Source organism: Acanthochromis polyacanthus, chromosome 12 (genome assembly GCF_021347895.1).
Source record: "Acanthochromis polyacanthus isolate Apoly-LR-REF ecotype Palm Island chromosome 12, KAUST_Apoly_ChrSc, whole genome shotgun sequence".
Lineage (NCBI taxonomy): Eukaryota > Metazoa > Chordata > Actinopteri > Pomacentridae > Acanthochromis > Acanthochromis polyacanthus.
In genome coordinates, this window is record NC_067124.1 from 24,594,861 (window position 1) to 24,618,066 (window position 23,206).

General features: G+C 39.9%; 1 protein-coding gene across 1 annotated transcript; it reads left to right on the plus strand.

The window, feature by feature from the left end:
• The first annotated feature begins 422 nt into the window (after positions 1-422).
• tmod4 (tropomodulin 4 (muscle)) lies at positions 423-20,663 on the plus strand. The gene is made up of 10 exons (XM_022211804.2): positions 423-637; positions 9,457-9,633; positions 10,475-10,631; positions 12,542-12,661; positions 17,434-17,526; positions 17,732-17,862; positions 18,107-18,214; positions 18,738-18,881; positions 19,803-19,947; positions 20,214-20,663. The coding sequence occupies exons 2-10, from the start codon at positions 9,532-9,534 to the stop codon at positions 20,234-20,236; spliced, it is 1,023 nt and encodes a 340-aa protein (XP_022067496.1). The 5' UTR covers positions 423-637; positions 9,457-9,531; the 3' UTR covers positions 20,237-20,663.
• Positions 20,664-23,206: the final 2,543 nt, after the last annotated feature.

A 23,206-nucleotide genomic window follows, 5' to 3' on the forward strand; every position in this document is an offset into this window, starting at 1 on the left:
AGGCCTCTGTTAGACTTAGATAGGAGTAAAGTAATCAGAATAATTAAAAATATATGTATATATTTCTGTAGCTCAGTTTGTGCATAAAATGCATCAGAAAATGACTTTCATACAACAGTATCCGAAAATTTGCAATGAAACATGAATTAAACTTGATCACCTTCACTAAACTGATCAGACTACCCAAAGTAAGTTAGCTAAATCCCTAAAAGAAAGCACAAGGAGTTTCGAGTGTCATTTCTAATGCACATCTTAGCTTATACCACTAGATGTCAGTGTCTCCTTCAGTTTGACTTCACTAAGTTTTAATTGAATGAATGATGAACTTACTTTGTGTCCCACTTCGCTCTCTTTCTCTCTCTCTGTCTGTCTCTGTCTCTCTCTCTCCCCCTCTCTCTTTCTACATACCTCTCTCACCCCCTCCTCTGTCGCATAGCCAAAATAATAAAATGCTGACTTCTCAAAGTGCTGTCAGTATGCCTGTCTCAGCATAGCAGCCCTGAAGCCTGACACACGAGAGAGAGAGAGAGAGAGAGAGAGAGAGGGAGAGAGGGGAGGGGGAGAAAAAAGGGAGACAACTTTCTGTAACTGCAGGCTCTCCCTTGCCTAGAGGCTTCAGCACTGCGCTTCTGTGAAGGTAGGTGTGAGGCTGCTTCCCTCCGTCTCTGAGTCTGTTTTAGTTACTCTCACCGGCACGTTTTATCATCCTCTTCACCTCTTTCTGGGGCTCTAATTCCTTTAAATATAGTCTGCTGTTTGACTGTAGAACTCTGGGGCAAAGTTACAGGGTGTATAGGTGCATTATTGTCCAAAAATGTAGTGTTTCTCCGTAAAGGTTTCATGGTTTGATGTTGAACTGGACTTGATTTGAGTTTGAAACTGAAATAAGCTATGTCCCACTTTGTTGGCGGCTATTTTTCCCAGCAGGACCTTCTGCAGGGTGTCAGTCGAAAAGTAGAATACTGTCACTCAAATGAATCTATCAGTATGGTATGTGGAGGGGATAATCCACCCAATGGCTGTCCATTGCTGTGTAGTTAATTCGTCATGGGGGATTTGGAGATGTTGTCTCAGGGGGGCTGTTGAGTTTGCAAACTGGGAAGGAGTTTAAAGTTTGCCCTCTACCTGCTCATCACCTCCAGTTAGGATCCATTAGTGCCTGACATTTGCAAATCTATCACCTGATCAGGTTGTCTTTTTGGATCTAGTGGCTTAATTGTGTAAAAGTACAAAGCTTGTATTCAATGTAGATGTGACCTTGTTGTTAATTTTTCTCAGTTACTGCCAGAACACATTGTGATGACTGCATATCTTGCAAACATTTATGCTCATTTCCATGAAAAAACTTTAAACCTCCCTTTTGGTGAATAGAAACTCCTCATCCAAGTTGTTCTTGAGGCCTCAAAATGGAGCTCTGACACGGTCTCAAGGAGCAACCCAAGCTGGGGAGGATTCACACGACTGGAAGTAGCTGACTTGTGAAGCTAAAATTAAGCTGAGGGCTGATTTGGAATGTTACACTTGGGCGGTAAGACGTGGAGAAGATGACCCACGGATGGTGGCAAATCTTCTGAGCAGTCAGGGCCAGAATGAGGGCTCGTTTAAAAAGCCTGTCTTGTCATGCTACTGTTACAGAAATTTAGATCAACTCAGCAAGAACACAAATAACAGGGAAACTTAAACAAGTGTTTAAGTTTATTTCTGCCTCAGTAAAAGCGAGCAACGTGACACAGAAGCAGGGTGTAAATAACTTTGGACCATTTATGAGTGTATAACCTTTGTCACTCTGAAATCTAAACCCTTGCGATGGCTTTTTACATATAAAACCTTCAGACTCCTCTCTGCTGCATGCAATGCTGGAGCTCCTTCTCATTAAGTACAATAAGAAATTCTACCAGCTGACATGCAGTGAATCACATTTTTATTGCTTTCGATCTCCAAAATAAAAGCATTTTTGCCTCAGAATTCCAGCTGTCTTTGCCAAAAAATCAAGAAGCTGCCCTCAGTGTGTTCTTCAAATGACTCCATGAGCTTTTACCCAATCAGACTGAAGCACAAGCTGTGAAATCTCGGAATACTTGAACTGCTGTGACCAAAGTGCTTGTGCACATGTTTGTAGAATCTCAACAGATTGCTGGAGATGGAAGGATCACAATGGGCAAAATCGTCAGGGCAGTTGGGAACGCTGCTTTAGTTGTAATCGGAGAAAACACAGGCTTCATGTGATTTCTGTAATGTTAGTTGAAATGTTTGATAACGAAAGGGTGTCCAAGCAGAGTGACTGACCCCAGTGTCACATCATTATTCCTGCAAAATCCCTGCACACAGACATGTATTTCCATTTTTTCTGACTAATGAGACCTTCAGTTCGGGAGAGCAGTTATGTGCTGGGAAATGCTGAACACCACCTGATTTTACAAGACTGGAAAAGGTGAAAATTGGCCTTCAAGTTAGAAGTTGAGCTGGAAATTTGGTTTATGTTATTGTTGGCTTTGGATCTAAAGTTGGTAAAATATCAACCTCTGCAAAGCTTGAAGTCTGTGTCAGATTTGGACCTAATCTTCGATGTTCTTAACCTTTGTGTCATCAAAGAATAATGTAGAAAGAAACACTGGAATGTGTGAACTCGCAATCTGCATGAAGTTATGTAAATCTGTCAGACAGCTGTTGAAGGTTAAAGCTACAGATCAGTGAGGGCACTGATTATTATCGTAAATGATAAAATGTTATTGTATTTAGCCTACATGAGTAAGCAAAGTAATTATTATTAAAGATTAAAAGGCTTTATGTATTCTTGTAGGATTTTTTGCAGAACAACATTTCTAACATTTAAATCTACACTTAGGTAATCATATCATATCTTATTATCCTCATATAAACGTAGTCACACCACAAAGATGCATAATTTATCCTAAAAAAGCAACATGTGTCACATGATGCTTCAATAGTACTTCAATAATGCTTCAATTGTACGTCGCTTTGGACAAAGCGTCTGCTAAATGAAATTGTAGAATTGTAAAATAGGCTTTGCTTGAATTGAGGATTCCCATTAGATGTTTATTAAGCTGGCTGTGTGGATCTCTGCCCCTTCTTGTGTCTCATTATGTGTAATAGGAGCAATTATGCCATTTATCACAGTTGATTGCTAAACATATTTCCTTACTGGGAAGGCAATGATGAGAAATACGTCAGTGAGTTGCTAGGACGAGTCACACTTGTCTGATTTTATTGAATTCTGTCCTTATCCCAGGTTGTAATGGGAAATATGTGACCACATGGGTTTGTTTTGGTGTTGATAGAAGAGCAGGCCGGTGGCAGCTACGGGTGGAGGTGAACTTAACCCATCCAAATGTGCGTCTTCCCTACTTCATCAAAAAAAAAAAAAAAGCTCAGTCAATTGAAAAATAGGGTTAAAATGCCAGTATGGTCAAGGTTACATCCTCATCTAATGTTACTACTAGACCTTGTAATATAGAAAGTTACAAACAGCAACAATTGATGGCATCAAATTGGTGTCACAAAAAATTAAAAAAATACAGCCTGGCATATTTTAAGGTGGATTTGAAGCTACTCTTTTAGTAACTGTCACTAATTCAACCCCAACAAAATACAGACATTTATAGCTGCACCCAGCTGAGGTCACAACGTCCACTAAAAACAGCAGCTGCAGGTGCAGGGGGTGGGTGAGATTTTGACAGGAAGAAGAAGTCTGTCCGGAACAAGCTGGCAGTGGCAGGTGACAGCTTCCACACTGCTCCACTCCCAGCTGGTCTTGTTTCATAGAGAAACCCTGCTGGGACTGCTGGGGACAGATGAACCTTCACAACCACCAAACAGACAGCTTGTTTGTCAGCTTACCAGAGTGCCAGTTTCTATTATGTTCCAAAGCATCCTGCTCCCCAAGAACTGTGAAAGTATTGATCCAGATTTGAAGATGTCTGTGGGGAATATCCTGTCACACATTTGCCAGTTAAGTTAAACTATTTAAAGTAATATGTTCTTCGGTTCCTTTTGCTGGTTGGCTGCTGGTATGCAGTTGTCTGAGCCCTCACTATTAGCTCAAGTGTCAGAAAACAGCCGTGCATTTAGCTCAACAATAAGCGAGGCTCAAAGGCTTGACTGCAGGCAAATCACATGAGCCTTGTTTGGATGGAGCCCCGTGCCACGTCCACTTCTTAAGTCACAGACTGCTCTCCACGTTAAATACGGGAGAAAACTAATGGTCCAGCTGGTATTTTTAACGTTACCATGCTGCGATATGTTTCAATGCATGCTGCCTTAAAATAAAGATTTACTGTATATAATGTGCATGCATAGGAATGAAAAGTGCCAAACATGATCACATTTATCAGGTTTTGCAAATATTTTTTTTTTCTTTTGGTTATGGAGAACCCACAACTGTACACCTTGTTGAAAGTCTAATATAGATTTTCTAGATTATCAAACTGAAATAGTACTTCTTTTAGCCTTTTAGGTCGAAATAAAGGTTAGTAGAGAGAGGATAAAATGTTTGGAAATATTGCAATATATTTGATTATATTTGTCATATTTATGTTAGTATGATAATTTTCTTTAATGACCTGTACTTACCTCAGGTCTTAAATAAATAAAAATGAACAATTAATAGGAAGAAAATGATTAAAATCTCGAGTGACACTCATCCTTTAGCAGTAAGGATACTTAAAACCGGTTTTAAACCAGAAACCTTAAGTTAGATCTCACAACAAAACAACAAGAGCGGTTGATTCAGACATAAAAGCTGGGTTTTTTTTTCGGCTTTAGGGCAGTAAAACCGTTTATACGCAATAAAAAGTGAGTGAGGAAGCTTTATCCTCCACCTGGTCCTTTGAGCTGCAGCCTCCTTCCTCTCATCCTTTAAATCTCCTCCATCTTCCTCGACGCTCAGCTGTGTGATCCACTGTTTGCGTCTTTGGCTTTACACATTAGAGCCACACAGCCCAGATAAGAAGCTGCCAGTGCGGTGCAGGCACACAGGAACACATTTAAACAGGTGTTCTTACAGTTTTAGCTTCCTGAAGAGGAGCATTGCAGGGCCTGCATGATTTTTCTATGTCTCTGCCAAGCTTAGCATCTATGTGGTTCATGTTAGATGTACTATGTAGGAGGCCTAATGCTGAAATGCAAGTTTTTCAGCCAATGCAACCGAATATATAGTGTAGTCTATACATTTATACATCTATATATTTTCTGCCCATATTCTGATCTACAGTTAAATATCAGGAAATAACAGTTATGTTCTAATGAAGCAATTTTTATATGATATTAGTTACAATACCAAGAACATACTGTAGATTTGTAAACAAAGTCATTCCTCTTTGCTAAGTTTCAGGCTCAGAGTAAAATACTACACATATGAAACATCAGCACTTCCATATGCACCCATACTTGTCAGTCGCTGATTTGTGACAAGCATTGTGCCAATCATATGTTGCATGTGCATGTAGGTACAGTCAGTCACAAGAAGTGTGTATTCTGACTCTGTGTGTGTGTGTACTGGTACTACTCATGTTGTAGGAACATGAATCCCTTTACATGGTGACATTGTGGTGACACAACTTCACAAAAAAGCAAATACCCACATCATAAATGTTCAATTTTAGCAGGAGGACTTGGTTTAAGGGTGGCTTAGGTCTTCGGAAATGAAGGCAGATCCTTGTTATGTCCTCTGAAGTAATGGACTTTTGGTGTGTGTGTGTCTGTGTGTGTGTCCTTTCTAATAAAGACACAAGAACAAGAACAAGATCACATAAAGAACAAGGTTATAGCTGCTGTTTGTTATGAATGAGATAGAACAGAACAGAATGGACTGCCCATTATTTGTCATTTACAAGTCCTGGAATAATTTGGAAAAGAACAGTTAACTTCCATCTCCATTTACACGAACAAACACAGCTTGTGCCTTTCCATCCTCCTTTTAAGTCAGCATAAAACAATGTACCTGAATTTATTTGTTCCTGGCAGAAACTGAGCTTAAATTGAGCTTGGAAGACAAAGTTTGGACCTTTTCAAAGCAACAAGTGGAAAATCAAACCCAGAATAGATTGCAGTTACAATACAGCAGCTCTATATTGTATTGTGAAGCAGAGAGACAGACTGTGGTAATTCACACCTGTAAGCCTTACATTCAAATTAATTTAATTTGAATAAAAATAAATACATTTTTTAAAATGTGAGAAAACCCTTCACTAACAGGATATCACTGGATCATCTTGGCAGTAAACTCTGCTGTAGTACATACTTAACTGATTCCAACTGGATTTACAATTTTACTGCCTCAGATGCTGATCTGCTTTGTAAAATTCAAGGTCATGTATGAATTGTATAACAAATATATCATCTCGGTCTTTTGAAATCAGACATTCAAAGAGAGGAGTGGATCTGAGTAAAAGCCTGAGGACACTATGCACCTCAAACCCTACTTTATGTCCTGCTTTACTCTAAATGGGACGCTAATTTACAAAATGAACACTCTGTTGTATTGAAGCGCACTTGAAACTAACTGTTGAGACCATAAACTCAGCAGGGACATATTAACTGAAGAGCAAGTCAAGTAAGGAATAGAGTCATTTTCTCATTGACTTCTGTATAAACTGGCGTCTTTTTTTGCATCCAGAGGAGTCGCCCCCTGCTGGTTGTTATAAAATGAGCAAGTTTAGAGTTTACTTCTTCATTGGCTTCATTTTTAGTTTTTTACCATGAGGCTACGTTTATTTTTTAAAGACAGTCTATGAACTCACAGTAGCTTAATCATTAAGGTTTGGACTGGTTTTGCGCCACACTTAAAGTACTAAACATGTACTGCTAACATCAGTTTGATAGTTAGCTGTAGCACTTATAATAACTTGAAACATGTCAGTTTAGATAGTAGAAGTGGTCCTGGTCATCACTTGCTCTATAAGCTGCCAGGGCAAATTTATTCATAGTGAATAAACTTGTTTCGCTGCCAGCCAACTGCAACATCCCACATTATTGGAAATTTGAATTAGAAGCTATTCAGTTTGTTGGTGAGGTATTTAGTGCAAAACACTTACATGGAGTCGCAAAAGCCGCTAAAAGCACACATTCATAATGCTCTATGTTGCTAAATGTGATTATATACTGACACATAAAGTCGCCTGCTGTAAAACACTTGTTCCCAACACATATTAAAAATGTGATTTGTTACTGACATCACACAAGCAGACTGGCTGAATGAAACCACATTCTGTGATTTGTTCTCTGATGGTTTCTCTTTTCTGTCCAAGCTGGGGAGAAATTTGGCCTGAAAATGAAAACACTGGCCCTCAAAACGTGATAGCTGCATTACTCATACTTTGACCCAGGGGTTTACATATGCTATCACTGTGGTATTTCCTAGTTTTCCAACTCTTGCTGTGTGGAGCAAACTCTTTGTAGTGCCAGAAGCTGTTGGGTGTTTGCAGTTTGCGTGTTTGACTTTTCATCACTGACATGTTTCGGGTGGGTCCATTACTGTATGAGCAAGTGTCCGTCAATGATAAATAAGGGACTGCACTTTCCACTCCTCCCTTCTCTCTATTCTGCTATTCTTAGTCGCTGTCTGGTGAGCTAAGGGTTTAAAGTTACAAAGACCTTGCTCTCTCTCTCTCTCTTTCGTTTCCTTCGCTTCTCTGCCTTGCTCGGCCTCTTCGTCTTTCAAACTGCAGAACATCAGTGGACGGTTGTTCACCTCTCATGTGCTTTAAGGTGAAAATGAAGATTATGTAAGAATGTGACCAGGGGGCTGCTGCAGCATATTTGTACAGACTCTACTCTCCTGGGTATTGCAGATTTGTTATTGGAAATGCATCTATTATTACCATCCTCTCATTATTGAAGCACTCTGGATAGGCAGCCGATAAGCTTGATGAAGTTGCTTGCCAGGACAGTGGTTGACAAAATGCGGGGCGGGGTACACCCATGGGGGCCTTGACAGAGCTCCAGGAGGTTCCCAGGTGACATCAGGGCAGAGTGGATTATTGATTACTCAAATAAAAAAACTGGGGACTATGAGGCTGACCATGAACCGTAACATCCCCTGTTGGCATCTGGCTGGCGATCTTATCTCATCTCTAAAGTCTAGTTTCATGTCATTTCTTTCCTAGCAGCTATTCAGTAAAGGCATGCCCAGATAAATAAATGAAAATTAAAAGGTTTGATAGATTAATATTGTGATCAGAGTTTTGAGTTGTTTCTCTGCTGTGTTAAATGTGTAGTAGAAATCTCATATAGGACTGAATCTCACCAATCAGTAGTGTATGGCTCAGTGCTCATCTCTTCTATTTACAACTACTAACTACAAATATATTTATATTATATGTAAGATACTCTATGATAATTCAGTATCTTGCATAGTTTTTGTCTTTCATAAGTTAGTGTCAAAGTAAAGTCTTTTGCAATAAAAATCTTAATACATTCACTTCTGGGTCACAAGTTGTTGTGCTCAAATAGAAACCACTGGTAGCCTAGCCACGCTAGACCCAGATCTGGAAGACGCAAGGGTCTAGGAACTCTCGACAGGGAGGGAGGCGGGCTGAAAGGTTGTCTATCAAATCACTCTGCAGCAATTGGGCAGGTATACAACCAATCAGCGCAACGAATAGGCTCCTAGAGCGCTGGAAATCAGAGGATGCGGTAGTTCGGTGAAGCCTTGTTTATACAGTCAATGGCAGAGAATTAAATTCGTTGCCGTGGGTTGTCTAGCGCGGCTAGGCTAGTTGTTTCCGGTTGTTTCTGTCAGAATCGTCGTGCCTCTGTCGTCACTTAGTTACGCCCGCCTTCTGACTCTACACTTCATGGTGATTCGTCGGCCAGTTTTAGGAACATCCAACCTCGAGCCTTACCGAGGGTAACTAGACCCACCCTGGCAGAGAATTAAATTCGTTGCTGTGGGTTGTCTAGCATGGCTAGGCTAAACCACTGGGGCAAAAAAAATAATAATCAAGCCACTTTGCAGAACTGCAGTTCCGTAAGTGACCACTAGAGGCTGGATCCAAAACTGAGTCTGTACCTTAGACCCCCGTGTTAAAAAGTCCAACTTTGCAGCAGAAATAAACATGTTAACAGCCTTTTACAAAAATGTTTTGGCCTCAGTGGCTAATTTCTCCACTCATGACATCATTGTGGGAGGTGATTTTTTGTATAACTTAACCATTTAGTAAAAAAATAGATGGTCACCAGATATTTGCATGGCCTGCCTCAGCTCCACTTACTTTCTACCTCTTTGTGTATTTTTTTGATTAGCCTGGACTTCAGAAGCCCTTTAAGTGACATCAAGAAGGGTTCATCCATCTTTAAATACAGTCTACATTCGTGATCATTTTAACTCCAGTCAAACAGTTTACGAATAATTCTGATAAGAACGTAAGAGAAGACACCATTACAAAAAAAAATCACTGTGATTTCCCCCTCTGTCTTTCTCCCTTGGTTCACCTACAGTGCCGTCTCCCCCAGGGGTGTGCAGCGGTGTGCATGAGTGAGTGTGTGTGCATGTGAACCACAGCCTCAGGAGCCATGTCAGATCCCAGGGACATCGACGAGGATGCCATCCTCAAGGGCCTCAGCGCCGAGGAGCTGGATCAGCTGGAGTATGAGCTGCAGGAGATGGACCCTGAGGTATGGAGCAGAGCTTGATTTGTCTTCCAAGGGGTCAGCTTTTGACCACTTTCTCCACTTCACAAAGTGTTGATGGTCAGATCTGGTGCTTGAGGTGCACAAGTCCTGCAGGTTTTTGTTATCAGGATGGCACCAGGTGTAGCTTTTTGACTTAAGAGATTAAAAAATACACAGATTGGGACATTCAAGACAAATGGTGTATTCAGTTCCATTTTAGTGACTGAGTTTCCTTCATAGTAGAACAACATAAAATGAAAGAAAATTTGTTATTCTTACTTCAAACAGTTTTTTTATGATCAGTATGGTACTTTTGGAATATAGGAAAGGCAATATAACACAAGTAATAATATTTTTATTTGGAGTCAGATGCTATTTGGAGAATCCTGCTCCACTAAGAGCAGAAAAGTATGCAGAGCTCTGACTTCAATGGTTTGTTTCACTAAATCTAAAACCTAAAACCTTTTGGAAACGTAACAACTTTCAACCCACCTTAGTACATAATGATCCAACCTCTTATTCAAAAAACAATGACAATGGTCAATTTTGGATTATATAATATTATAAAATTGAAAACCTCAAACAGTTTGCAAATTACCTAAAAATGAAAATGCATTTTTGCTTTCTTTACACAAAGTATTGTTGATGTCAGTAATTAAGAAAAGTATTTTCAAAATGCTGCCCATCTTTTACTCAAAGAATTCTGCTACATGCTGTAGAAAATCATCTGATGTCACTAAAACTTTGATTCAGTTTCCACTCTTTGAAAAAACAATTAATCCATTTCCCTGTTCTGTATTCTTAATGCCACAGCAACATTATATGTGACTTCCTGTTCTCCCAGAATGCCATGCTGCCAGCTGGTTTCAGGCAGCGAGACCAGACGAAGAAGAGTCCGACGGGGCCTTTTGACCGTGACGCCCTGCTGCAGCACCTGGAGAAGGAGGCCTTGGAGGTTCCAGACAGAGAGGAGCTGGTACCTTTCACTGGAGAAAAGAAAGGTGGGAGGAGCAGATGCTCCATATGATGACTCTTGTAGGTTCTCTGTGACAAAATATGGAACAGCATCTTTAATCTTGCCTTCAGTCTTGGAATTTAACACTGAGACACATGAACAACCTGTTGTATGTCTCTTGTGGCATACAGAGACAAAAATTTCCAGAGGAACTGATACAAAACTGTGAAAATGCACACACTGACTTTTGTTTTTCTGCTATAGAGTTGCAGACACTGAATATAATGCCACTAGTTTTGAACAAAGTGAGCTAAAGTCCTGAGAGACAAGTCCTGCCACTTGGCAGCCATTTTGCTTACCCCCCTGGAGTGTTATTTTGGGCTAACATAACCAGTTGTCCGTGTAAATGAATGATGAGACAGTCATGGCCGTAGTTTTAGGGGTCACTGGGACATAAACACTGCATGTACAGAAACACCAGTCAAATGTGATTTTTAAAAATGTGTAAAACTTTGTGTAAAATATTATTTTAAGGTGTTTTCCCCCACAGATTATTCTTCTGCTTTGCATGCAAAAAGTTTCTTGACACTGTGCTTGTGTCCCAATTAGCTGGATGTTTCCTGGTTGTTACAAAGCAGATGAATGGCTTTTTGTGAGAGCATTTTCCTACAGATTTCTATTCAGGATTCTCTGAGTCTTTGCCTTCATAACAGATACATGCCAACATACTGCTCCTGAATGTCTGTCATATTAGATATGGTTGAAGGACATAAAATAAAATAAGAAAAATTTAATAATATCCAAGCTAATTAGAATAATGTAGTTGCACACAGTCAAAGTGTGTCTCCATCACTCAGCCCTATGTATACAGAACGTATTCTCCTTAGTTTTGGTGTGGAACCTACTTAATATTTGTATCTCCAGGTATTTAGTAAGAATTATAGGATTTCTATATATGTATACTGGATGTAATTGTCTCAGAACAGTAGCTCTTCAGCTACAGTTCATGCATATTCTGAATCTCCATGGATTTTTTTCCCCCTGCTCCTTCAGATACATATACAGTTTTGCTTTCTGTGATGCATCAATGCACAGCAACTCAGGCCCTTAGTTTCAGGTCTGTGTGGGGTTTTTTTTGCAGCTCACTGACTTTTGGGGCCATTTCCATTATGTTCCCACAGCCTGACATGTTTAGACCTACATGGGGAATTGACTTGGCTGAGAATATTCATACTGAAGTTTGTTCACAACAAATCCAATAAACAGAGACTAATAATACAGCAGGGATATCTATGCCCGGTCTAAAATGACTTCTTTTCTGAGAGGATTTTCAACTGAAATCGTGAAGATAAATGAGCCAAGCAGACAAAAACAATGACTTGGCACAGTGTTGGCTGAAATGGAAAACTGAGTTTATTAGAGCTGCTCCGTAAGTCTGTGATAAGCCCCGACTTATTCGTGTTTTGGGAAACATGATTCGAAGAAAGCTTTTACAAAAACAGGTCCAAGTTTATAGTTTGAAAGATTCAGACTCCAAAACCTCATTAAGACTGCAGCAGCATTCTTTATGGTTCATCTTCAAAAGTCCTCAATAAACTTCAGTATATCCAGAACTCTGCTGCCCCCCTCCTCACCCGCTCCTGTGAACACATCACCCCTGTCCTCCAAAACCTCCACTGGCTCCCTATCCCACAACGCAAATCACTCCTCAAGACCCACCTGTTCAGAACTGCTTTTAATACATAATACAAACTTATTTTTATGATGTCTTTTATGACTTGTTTGATGATGGCCCTCTACTTTAATGTTTGTTGATTTTATATGTGAAGTGTCTCTGAGTGTTTTGAAAAGCGCCGTACAAATAAAATTTATTATTATTAATTATTATTATTATTATTATTATTATCAGGATTAAAAGAAAAAATAACTAATCTTCTTTTTTCATTCCATCTCCAGGAAAGACCTTTGTGCCCAAGAAAGCAGCAGACATCCCCGAGCATGAGCAGGTGATCCTGGAGCCAGAGCTGGAGGAGGCTCTGAAAAACGCCACTGATGCAGAGATGTGTGATATTGCAGGTTAGACAAACACTAGTACTAGTAGTGCTAATGGTAGCAGTAGACACTGTGTTTTGTTGAAATGTGTGAACAAAGTGTTTTAATCGCTTTTAATGAAGTGGCTTAATGAGCATTATTTTCACGCACAAGAAACTATATATCATGTTTGTCCAACACCCCATAATACATCAGTCAGTTACAGACCCGCGAAACCATATGCGGTGAAAAATGACTGCAACTCTGACTACTAAAACATTGCAATTGGAATTTTTACTCTCAGAAAGTTGCTTTTATTTGTAGTCTCCCAAATAGTGTTGTAAGATTGATAAAGTGGTAAATGACAGAAGAACACTGGGAATCGCAAATTTAGACACTCAACAATTCTTTTTAGATTCTACTTTATTATGATTGCACAGCCGAGACAACAAAACTCCAGTTTGAAACTTCAAGTAGTACAAAGTATTGGAAAATAGAGCAATGAATAAAAAACTAAACTCTACGGCAGCAGGACAGGCTGCTGTTGCGGGTTCCCTCGGTACAAACTCAGCCTCAGGCAGAACTAAAGCAACAAACTGTTTTTATTTTTTTCCAACCGCACTTTTCAAAGAAACACAAACACTGTGCACTCCTCGTTGCTGCCCAGCTCGGAGCACACAAATAACTATCCTCAACAGGAGACACCATGGCACAAAAACGATGGCCAGACTGGTGAGCTGGCGCCTCTTTGGTGTGGCTGGACTGTGTGGCTGCCCTCCAGGTCTCAGTTCACAACTGCATCGGAGAGGAGAAGCTCATTAGACAACGCTATGCCAATCAGCTCCGTCTAACTCTGTTTCCTGAATGAGTCTGTCTCACTGCTGAACCTGCAGCTGAGCAATTAAGTCTACCTGTCTGGGTGTCCTTGTAGCTCAACAGGTTGGGTAGGCGACCCATAAACAAGGGCTATAATCCCGACGCTGCGGTCATGGGTTTGAGTCTGACACGTGGTCATTTCCTGCATGTCTTCTCCCCATGTTTCCTGTCTCTATCTGCACTGTACACTGTAATAAAGGCAAAGGGGCCAAAAATTTTAAAAAAGACACAAAAAAGTCTCTCCCTCCCATCAGCAGGTGCTTATTAACCCATTATGACCTACCCAGCACAGTGTGACCTCAGTGTTTTCATCACAACAGCTCTGACCCACATATTTCTGTTATACAGAGCCATTGTCTCTTTACTGTTAGCTTCATATTCTTTCCCTCAAAACTGACACTTTTCACTCGTCCCAAGCGAACAGACATGGCCAGACATGCAATGAGGTCCAATTCCCCATGCTCAGCAACACAAAAATAAATAAGCCTGGCCCCGGGCCACTGAAGGAAGGGTGGAGTGGACATGGTGATGGTGGGGGCAAAGATACTGTATCTGTTGAAAACAGACAAGTGGGAAGCCACTGTGTTCACAGATAAAGACACAGTTTTCCATATTTCCTGAAGCTCAGATTATGTAACCGGACTTTAAACTCAACAATGTAATGTGGGTAATGTTGGAAAAGTGTTTAACAGTGTCCTGTGTTAGACAGGGCCTCATTTATACTGTAGATTTGACTCTTTATTTTTTCAAATATGATTTTCCTGTGTATTTGCCTTTAATAGGTAGAAATTGAACAGAGACGACATTTGCTGAAGCAGAGCAAGGGAATGATGTGAAGTATACCAGGGACTCATTTGCATTCTAATAACTTGACTGTTGGGTCATCATTTTAATTAATGTACTTATGTATCTTAAAGTTCAATGACTACTAAAAAGTGAAATGTTTGTGAAAGTTAATGTAAGGTTGGTTAATGTTTACATGGGTCACTGGAGTATAAACCACACAAAATCCAACAAGAGCATGACTGAACTGATTTTTAGTTGTTTTTACTCACTTTTAGCCCTTTAACTACTGTAACCTAAATGCCAAGTTCTCCTCTTCCTCACCTAGTTACAGCTGCTAATCAGTGACTGGATGAGCACTGTTTGGAAGATTGGTTTAGCAAATGGATACATGTTATATTAGTGTATGTTTATGAGAAATCCTTCTTAATCCACCTGAAAACCTTACATTTTTATAAAATCCTCTTTGCAGACAAAACGCTGGCAGGCATTTTAAACAGGCCGAAAGTGAACCATAAAACATGTTGCTTTATTGAGTGTGATCCCCTGAGCACCCGGCCACACTCATCTGACAGGCCAAACTGGCAGGCAGGCATCCGGAAAGGCAGAGCAGGAGGGCCTGTTTGTCCAGCTCCATCAGCCTGTTAGAGAAACTGCCGTTTTAACCCTGGACAGGGTCCAGATGAGGATTAAACCTCGGTTAGCCTCTGTCAGTCTATTGTTTGGGGCTTTTTGGCAAACAGACCGAAAGGAGCTGAATAGCCTGGCTGGCCAAAGCTCAGAGAGCACCCAACAAGTCAAGCCAGAATTTTGATGTTTTTGATTTTAATTAAGATATTAGCACGTTGCTATATTGAGATTGTTAGTCATTTGCAGCCTAGTTTGTGCCGTAAATCTACCGTGGGTTATTCTCAGGGCCAAACCGGATGACGTGTGGGTGTTTATGGCTCGTAACGCCCCCAAAAAACCCACCCCAACCCCTACCCCTACCCCCTCAGCAGGCAGCTGTCCCCTTGGCCTCCCCTTCCGTCACAAGGCCCTTCCCATGGTTCCCCACACCAGGTCAGGAGGCTGGTGGGTGGGAGGAAGGGAGGAGGAGGTTGCTGTCACAGCAGTTGGTTTGTGACACAGTTTGGTGCTGCCACTTTACAGCAACAGTCTCACAGAGCCAACATGTCTGCCTCCTCCTGGTCATAAACAGGAACATCGAGAAGAAATATTTACTTTTACAAGCATAGCCACTCTTGGTTTAAATGCAAAAATGAGAAAGACTGAATATGCTTTAGTGAAACAAAATAAGACACATTTTATGATCACAGATTTTTGAGACATTATTATTGCCTGTCAATATATTGACACTTATTGTCCAAACAAATGTCGATTCAGACAAAAGAAATCAAATTTTTAATTTTTTTCTTTTTGCTTCATTGTTTCTGAGCTTTAAAATCATTAAACATTAATTAATTTTTTTTTAGTAATTTTGACTTAGTACCTTAATTGAAATTAAACTTATGAGTTAAAATATTTCACTAACTAGCGGATCATTTTGCTGAAAAAATAACACAATTCTAAGTTGGTGCTCAACGTCCTCTCTATGTACTTTAAATTAATTACAATGATTAATTACTTTATTTATATAGCACCTGTCTCGAAAAAGTTTGAAAATTTTAAAATACAGTGAATAAAACCGAGTGGACAAAACACCAAATCAATAAAAAAACAAAAACGAATAACATAACCACAATGCAAACTTTTAATTATCAATGACTATAACACATGAAATTCTAACTACGCATATTCACATTTTATATACAAAATGCAGCGTATGATCAATTCATAAAGGTTTTTCCAGGCTGCACATTAAAACTCACCAGTTTGCAAAGTAGGAAACATGTCATCCAGTTTCACCATTAAAAAGAATTAGTATATAAATGAAAAAAATGTTGCACCCTGGAAAAGGTCACTCTATATAATCTGTAGATTTAATTGTGCACATTATAATTGTGTGCATGCCCTGAATTTCCTTAAAATCTCTCCACTCACCCCAAGCTGGAGTGAACTTGCTCTGCTCACACACTGTAAAACTAGTCATAGTTACACTACGGCAGGTTGTAATGGTGCCACAGTTCAGGCATACATGTTCAAACCAGACACAGATTCTGAAGAAGAATTATGATATGGAAACGTCCACTTCACAAGTACATGACTGGTTCCTCAGGTTTGTTAGTCAGTACAAATAACATACATGCATGGTTAGCAACTTGCTGGTGAACATGACAGAATTGGTGGTTCCCAAAACTGAGCTAAAAACAGCGAAATCAAAGCAAATTTTGGACTTAAATTTGCCCAGAAACATGACTTCAAATAAATACTGAAGTTGCTTTGTGTTGTGTTTATAGCTTGTTAGGCTGACCAAAAAAAATACCTTTTTTTTTCAGGTTTAAGGACAGTTTGTTGAAAATACAATACTGTATAAAATTTTAAATCCAGAACTTTTGATTGCAGTGGTAATGAAACAAAGATACTGATACTTTAATCCAAGTAAACAATCCTTCACCACGGCTGATTTCTTAGATTAAACAGTCATTAGGAGGATTATTTTTAGCATTGAGTATATGTTTATAAGGGCAATTATGAACCAAGAATTTGACCTTGTACATAGTGTAGATACTGTGAATTTGTGTGGTCTTTTATTACCGAGTCAATATCAGATAGAATAACAGTAACAATGTTAGAGGGCCACCGCCTGACCCTGAAACTCATATATTCTGCAAGATATCATTACTTACTTTAGGACCCTGGAGACTTTGAGATTACAGCCTACAGCTGAGGTCTCCACTGAGCTCAGATAACAATATCCCTATCTCAGATAAACAGAGAAGACACACATATATAGGAGATGAAGGAACACCAAACTCCTTTTGTTTTGGATTCAGAACTGAATCCAAATCAGAAAAAAATAATTAGCCAGCAGAGCAGTGCATAAGAATTTTACTTGGGGATATCAGTGCAGGCACACAGCAACAGCGCAGACTTTAAAAACAAACATGACAAGAGCTGAAACTCCAACATATGATCGTATTCAAATATCACAGATATTGTTATCTGAAATTCAGTCGTGACATGTCTTCATAGTGACTGTTTTCTTGTACTTGCAGCCATCCTCGGAATGTACACGCTGATGAGTAACAAGCAGTACTACGACGCTCTGGGCACCACGGGCACGATCGCCAACACAGAGGGCATCAACAGTATGTGCAACGCCATTTTATAAAGCTCTATTCTGAGCTACCACTGACATTCAGAAGAAGCAGCTAGTCGCATTCTTGATCTTCTTCTTCTTCTTCATCTCAATCATCCTTTGGACAGTTCATGAAAATGTATTTCCCTGTGTGACTGTAATAGATCTTCCGCTGCCACTCTGTAGCCTCAGCTGTGATGTTGTACCTCCTTCAGGTGTTGTGAAAGGAGATCCTTTTAAGATCTTCCCTGAAGAGCCTCCAAACCCCACCAATGTGGAAGAAACCCTGGAGAGAATCCACAACAATGACAGCAGCCTGACTGAAGTCAACCTCAACAACATCAAGGTCAGCCCAGTGGGACACCACAAAACAGAGCAGAAGAAAGATAAAATCTCTTTTCTAACACACATAGTTCTACTTTTTGCCTTACATGTGCCATTTTACCATGTCCGATGCCAACCTGATGGGATTATTTGTCCTTATAACAACAAAAGTTGAAAAAGAGTGTGAATTATTCAGCTGCTGTATTGATCAGTTAGAATATGAAACCATACCTTTCAAAGCTGACGTCCCTTTATCTTCACTGAAGGACATTCCCATCCCAACACTGAAAGAGATCTTTGAGGCGATGAAGGGAAACTCTCATGTGGAGTTTCTGAGCATCGCTGCAACCCGTAGCAACGACCCTGTAGCTTATGTGAGTACATCCTCCCTTTAAAATATCAATGACTTGCCAATGAAAGCACAATTTTTTTTATATTTATTGTTACTTTCTTCATTCTTTTGGTGTAAAAAATTTACTGGAAATAATTGTCCTATATAATTGTTCTATTTCCTTATATTTTCTTCATCTCTCCAATTTAAATGTGTTATGTATAAAAGAATTGATAATCCCATGGCATTAAGAGGGTTAGTGGTTCTTTTACTCTGGTACTGTGAGGACACTGTTGTACTTCACGATGTGTTTATGACATCTCACATAAAAGCATCCATCATTCTAAACCTAAGCAAACTAAGTTTCTCATGGAGTGCACAGAATTCAAACGCTTGGTCATAAAGTTAAAGACAGATATACTGCAGATTTTATCAAGAAACTTGGCAATAGCAATATTTTCCAACTTTTAGACACAGAGTATCTGACAGGCGGATATTGGAAACATTTGTGTGCATTGCTGTGTGTGTGTGTGTGTGTATGTGTGTGTGTGTGTGTGTGTGGTCAGGCATGTGCTGAGATGCTGCAGGAGAACACCAGCTTGCAGAGTCTTAATATCGAGTCCAACTTCATCACTTCAGACGGCATGATGGCTGTCATCAAAGCTATGGCTAACAACGCCACACTGGTGGAGCTCAAGATTGACAACCAGGTCAGAAAATAAAAAATGAAACTATGAATATCACGCAGCAGATCCGGTTAGTAACTCTTTCTTTTTTTTTTTTTTTATAGTGCGCCAATTCACAATATGTCTTCTCAGGGCAATTCACATCATACAGTCAGAAATTTTAATTTATATGATAAAGAAACTTAATAAATCCAAAAAATTGAGCCAGCACTGTTGCGACATAAAAATCCCCCTTTAATAGAAAAGCTTACAGCAGAACCAGGCTCAGGGAGGACAGTCATCTGCCTCGACCAGTTGGGGTGAGGGTACAGAGGTGAGAAATCACCGTAGCAGTGAAAACTAAACAATGGATAAGACCACAACAAGCACTGGGGAGACTGGTGAGGCAGGTAACTACGGTTTGGAAGCGTACAGTTCCAGAGTCAGAGATAGCTGCAAAGAGGACAAAACAGAAACTACAAGGGTGAGAAGACACAAAGTTGATGATATGCAGTGGTTGCATAGAGAGTGAATACGAGGAGATCAGAGAAAAGCCGCTCAGTGGGTCATAGGAAGCTCCCAAGCAGCCTCAGTCGAAAGTAACATAACTAAGGGGTGGTTCAGGGTCACCTGAGCCGTTAAATTTAATCATAAAAGAACCTAATTGTAAAAGTAGCGAAGGTATCTGCCTGCTGAACACAAACTGGGAGCACTCTGCACTGTGGAAGCAAAGTGTTCTGTTGGGATAAAATGGAGCTATAATGTAGATATTACTTGCAACCCTGTGCTTAAAGATAGACAAACCCATAGTTAGCATATGTTAACAAGAAGGAATCCTCATTTTTGTCACAGTAAGATGAATGCTCCATTTTGAATTGGCTGAAAGGGCTATTTTTGAATTGACAATGCATTGTAAAGTATAGCACTTGCTGTCTGAGTTTACCAATCTTCTTCTCTCTGGTACAGAGGCAAAAGCTGGGAGACTCTGTTGAGATGGAGATCGCCTCCATGTTGGAGAACAACTCCAGCATCCTCAAGTTCGGCTACCACTTTACCCAGCAGGGCCCCCGTGCCAGAGCCGCCATGGCCATCACACGAAACAACGACATGAGTAAGAAACCATCGGACCACATACTCTGAAAATCTTTGAAAGCTCTGGAATGAAGGGAGAAAATATTTAAGTTTGGCTTGGCAAGATTAACCTGAAATTAGGAATGTGGGGGGAGAGTTGCAGCCACTGATGTGTAAAGAGGGAGTTTTCACATATTGATTTTTGGGCTTAATTTTAGGGAAAGTAAATCTATCTTGAACAAATCCAAACATCAAACATTTTATGTCGTAATTTTGTTCTTATCTGATTTTTTCTCTTTTCTGCAGTTCGCCAGCAGAGATTAAGATGAAAGCAACGGTGAGCAGACAGGAGAACGATCACTTCAGCCCCTCGGAGCCTGCACAGACTGCCAATGATGGCCTCGCGTCGGCTTTTTCACCGTGCTGCACCAGAGCTGAACGAATCCTCCCAAATTACTCTGGGTCATTGTGCATGGCGGAAACCGTGTCTAACATCCACTTCATTTCATTTACTGCAGCGAGCTTTATGTAGACTGCTGAAATCATCATAAAGGCATGTATAGGCCACAAGCAAAATGTGAAGTGTCTTCTTTGTGATTTTTTTTTAAAAATTTGTGCATCACCAACATCATCCCAAACAAAAAGTTAACTCTTTTAATTCATGAAAACCTTTTTTTTTTCAATGTGGTGCTACATTATATGTGGGAAGGTTTCAAAAATCTGTAAATAATTTAAATAAAAATATATATTCAATTATTTTTTGGAAATGTTTGGCAAGTTTACTTGTATTGCTTCTACATCTTTTTTTGTACATATGAACACTATTCTCAGCAAATGTCGGTTTAAATGCACCTGAGTGGCACACACTTTGGTACATTTAAGCATCGACAGCCGACACTGGATGGATTGTAAAGGAACTCTGAAGTGTGCTACATTGCATTTCAAACAAAAAAGAGATATTAATGTGACATTAATTTTGCTGCAAATTATGTTTGTTATATACAAAATTACAGCATTACCAATACTACATTCTTTCCATATTCCATTACAAACATTCACCAATGATTTCGCCTTAGAAGTTACATCAACGACCGCATTTTAAAGCTGAGGTCTTCATATAAATAATCACAGCACTTTAATCCTTAAAGTCCCTCCTGATCCTTTGACTTCCCCCAAACACCTGAGCTATTTTTACACCACACCCTTCCCCAACCCGAAACTTAACCTGGCCCACTGAGCTTGAGTTACCTTGTTCCAAATATAAGAGCCAACTTCAAGTGGGTTGCACCCGAGTGCACCCGCAGAGATTTACGAACAGAAACAGCTGCTAACCTCTGAGGATTTTGACAGCATTGCTCGGGTTCCTGCCCTCCAACGCTCATTTCTTTAACCTATTTCTTCATTTCTTGTGTGCGCGCTCACTTAATGTCAAATTTGACATGACCACATGATTTTCAGACTCCTCAAAGGTCACATTCCAAAAGCCCTGAAGGCTTCACTGACATTTGGCATCCTGAAATGATTTAAAGTCAGCGTTGCCTTGCTACAATCCCTTCCAAGAGTTTCTCTTCCCTTTGATCGTTCGCAGTAAAACGCAGGTGTATTTTTGGACTGTAACACTGGGTGCCATAAATGCTGTGACATGATATATTCACCATATTGTGTTCCCTTTTTCTTGTTTTCAATTTCGTGTCAGACGACTATAAAACTGTAACGCCGAAGGAGCAGGCGTGATATTAAAGGTCATCGCTATTTAATCATCTGTGAATTTGTCCTCAAACACTCTCAAGTGTTTACACGTGATAATGCCAAGTCGATGTGATGAATGAGAAAGATTTTCAAGATATAAATTTCCCCCATGTGGCGGTGACGCTCTGAGCTCCAAAATATTGACGTCAACACGCTCTCGACACATATTAGTGGTGTCATCAGAAACTAACCCTTGTTAATTCCCTGTGGCTTCTCCAAATGACCCTCAATGTGTTATCCAATTTATACCAACTGTGCTGAGAGGAGCTCTGAGAAAACACACTCTGACGAATGCTAACTGGTGCTTCGGTACCCAGATTAGCACCAATACATCCTGTCTGCGGCTGATTTATCGTCAAGTATTGTGACTGTGGATTGATCCTACCAGAAGGAAATGACTGAAGTCACATGAAAGGGTAAACAAAGGGTGATGGAAATAGCCTTTAACATTCTGTAGGCAGTGAGAGACATTCAGCTGAAAAGTGTTACCTTAGCTGTTAATGCTGCTCTTTTGACACTGAAGGCTCCATAAATAAGATGATGTTGGAAAGAATGACAAAAGAGAACATGGTGAGGCTCAAAACTGACAATGATCTTAATTTATCACATATTTTGTTTGAATAAAAGGATCAAAACTACAAAAATGGCCAACGGGCAAGAAAATATGCTCTAATAAACTAGAAATATGTCCGAAATGTTTGACATGAAGACACAGCAATTGCAAAGTTGATGGGGGTGAACTCCGAGTTTGAATTCCGAAAATAATATCGAAATCTCAAAATGGCGCGTAGCATGCAAACCGCAGCAGCATTTTCAAAATATATCACTACATATAATTTTAATTGTGGTGGTGCTAGAGAGATGCCCTGGCTTGTAAATCACACTCTACAGATTGAATGGAATGTGTTTGAAAACATATAATTTTTTATGTCATTGTGCATATTGCAATATGATTTTTTTTGCATGTTCCTCACCGTTAGAATGAAGTCTGTATGACTATTAATCCCAGGCCACATAACTGCCAAATCAGTTGTTGATTCTTTGTGTAGTTTGAAGTCATCACAGTGCTTAAGTAATTCCCAAACTGATCAACAATCTGGCACTTGGCTAATCACTTCAACACTGGGTATTTCTGAATGTTTGGTGTGCTATCTTGGTTAGAACAATTGCACAGTCTGCTTCCCCAGAACTCACCATGAAGTTAACTCTGTGCTTGTGCGAGTACAGAGACAAACAAACAACAGACGTGCCCCAGAGCTAAATCTTTAAAAAAAAAAGTCAATGAGACAAACTCGTTCTGTAGCGCTGTAAAAGGCAGGAAAACACTGCAAGGCATGAAGTCTGCTGAAAATCCATAGCAAGAAGAAGTCATTGGGCAGTTTCATCTACGTGTTTACTGAGAACACGCGTGTCATGACCGCTCAACTGACCGTACAGCCTGATCAGTGTGAGCATGAGGTTGTAGAATTAAACTTTTACTGTGAGTTATAAACAAAATTAAAGCATGACTTGAGATAAAAACATACAGTGTCGGCTTGGCTTACTTGATG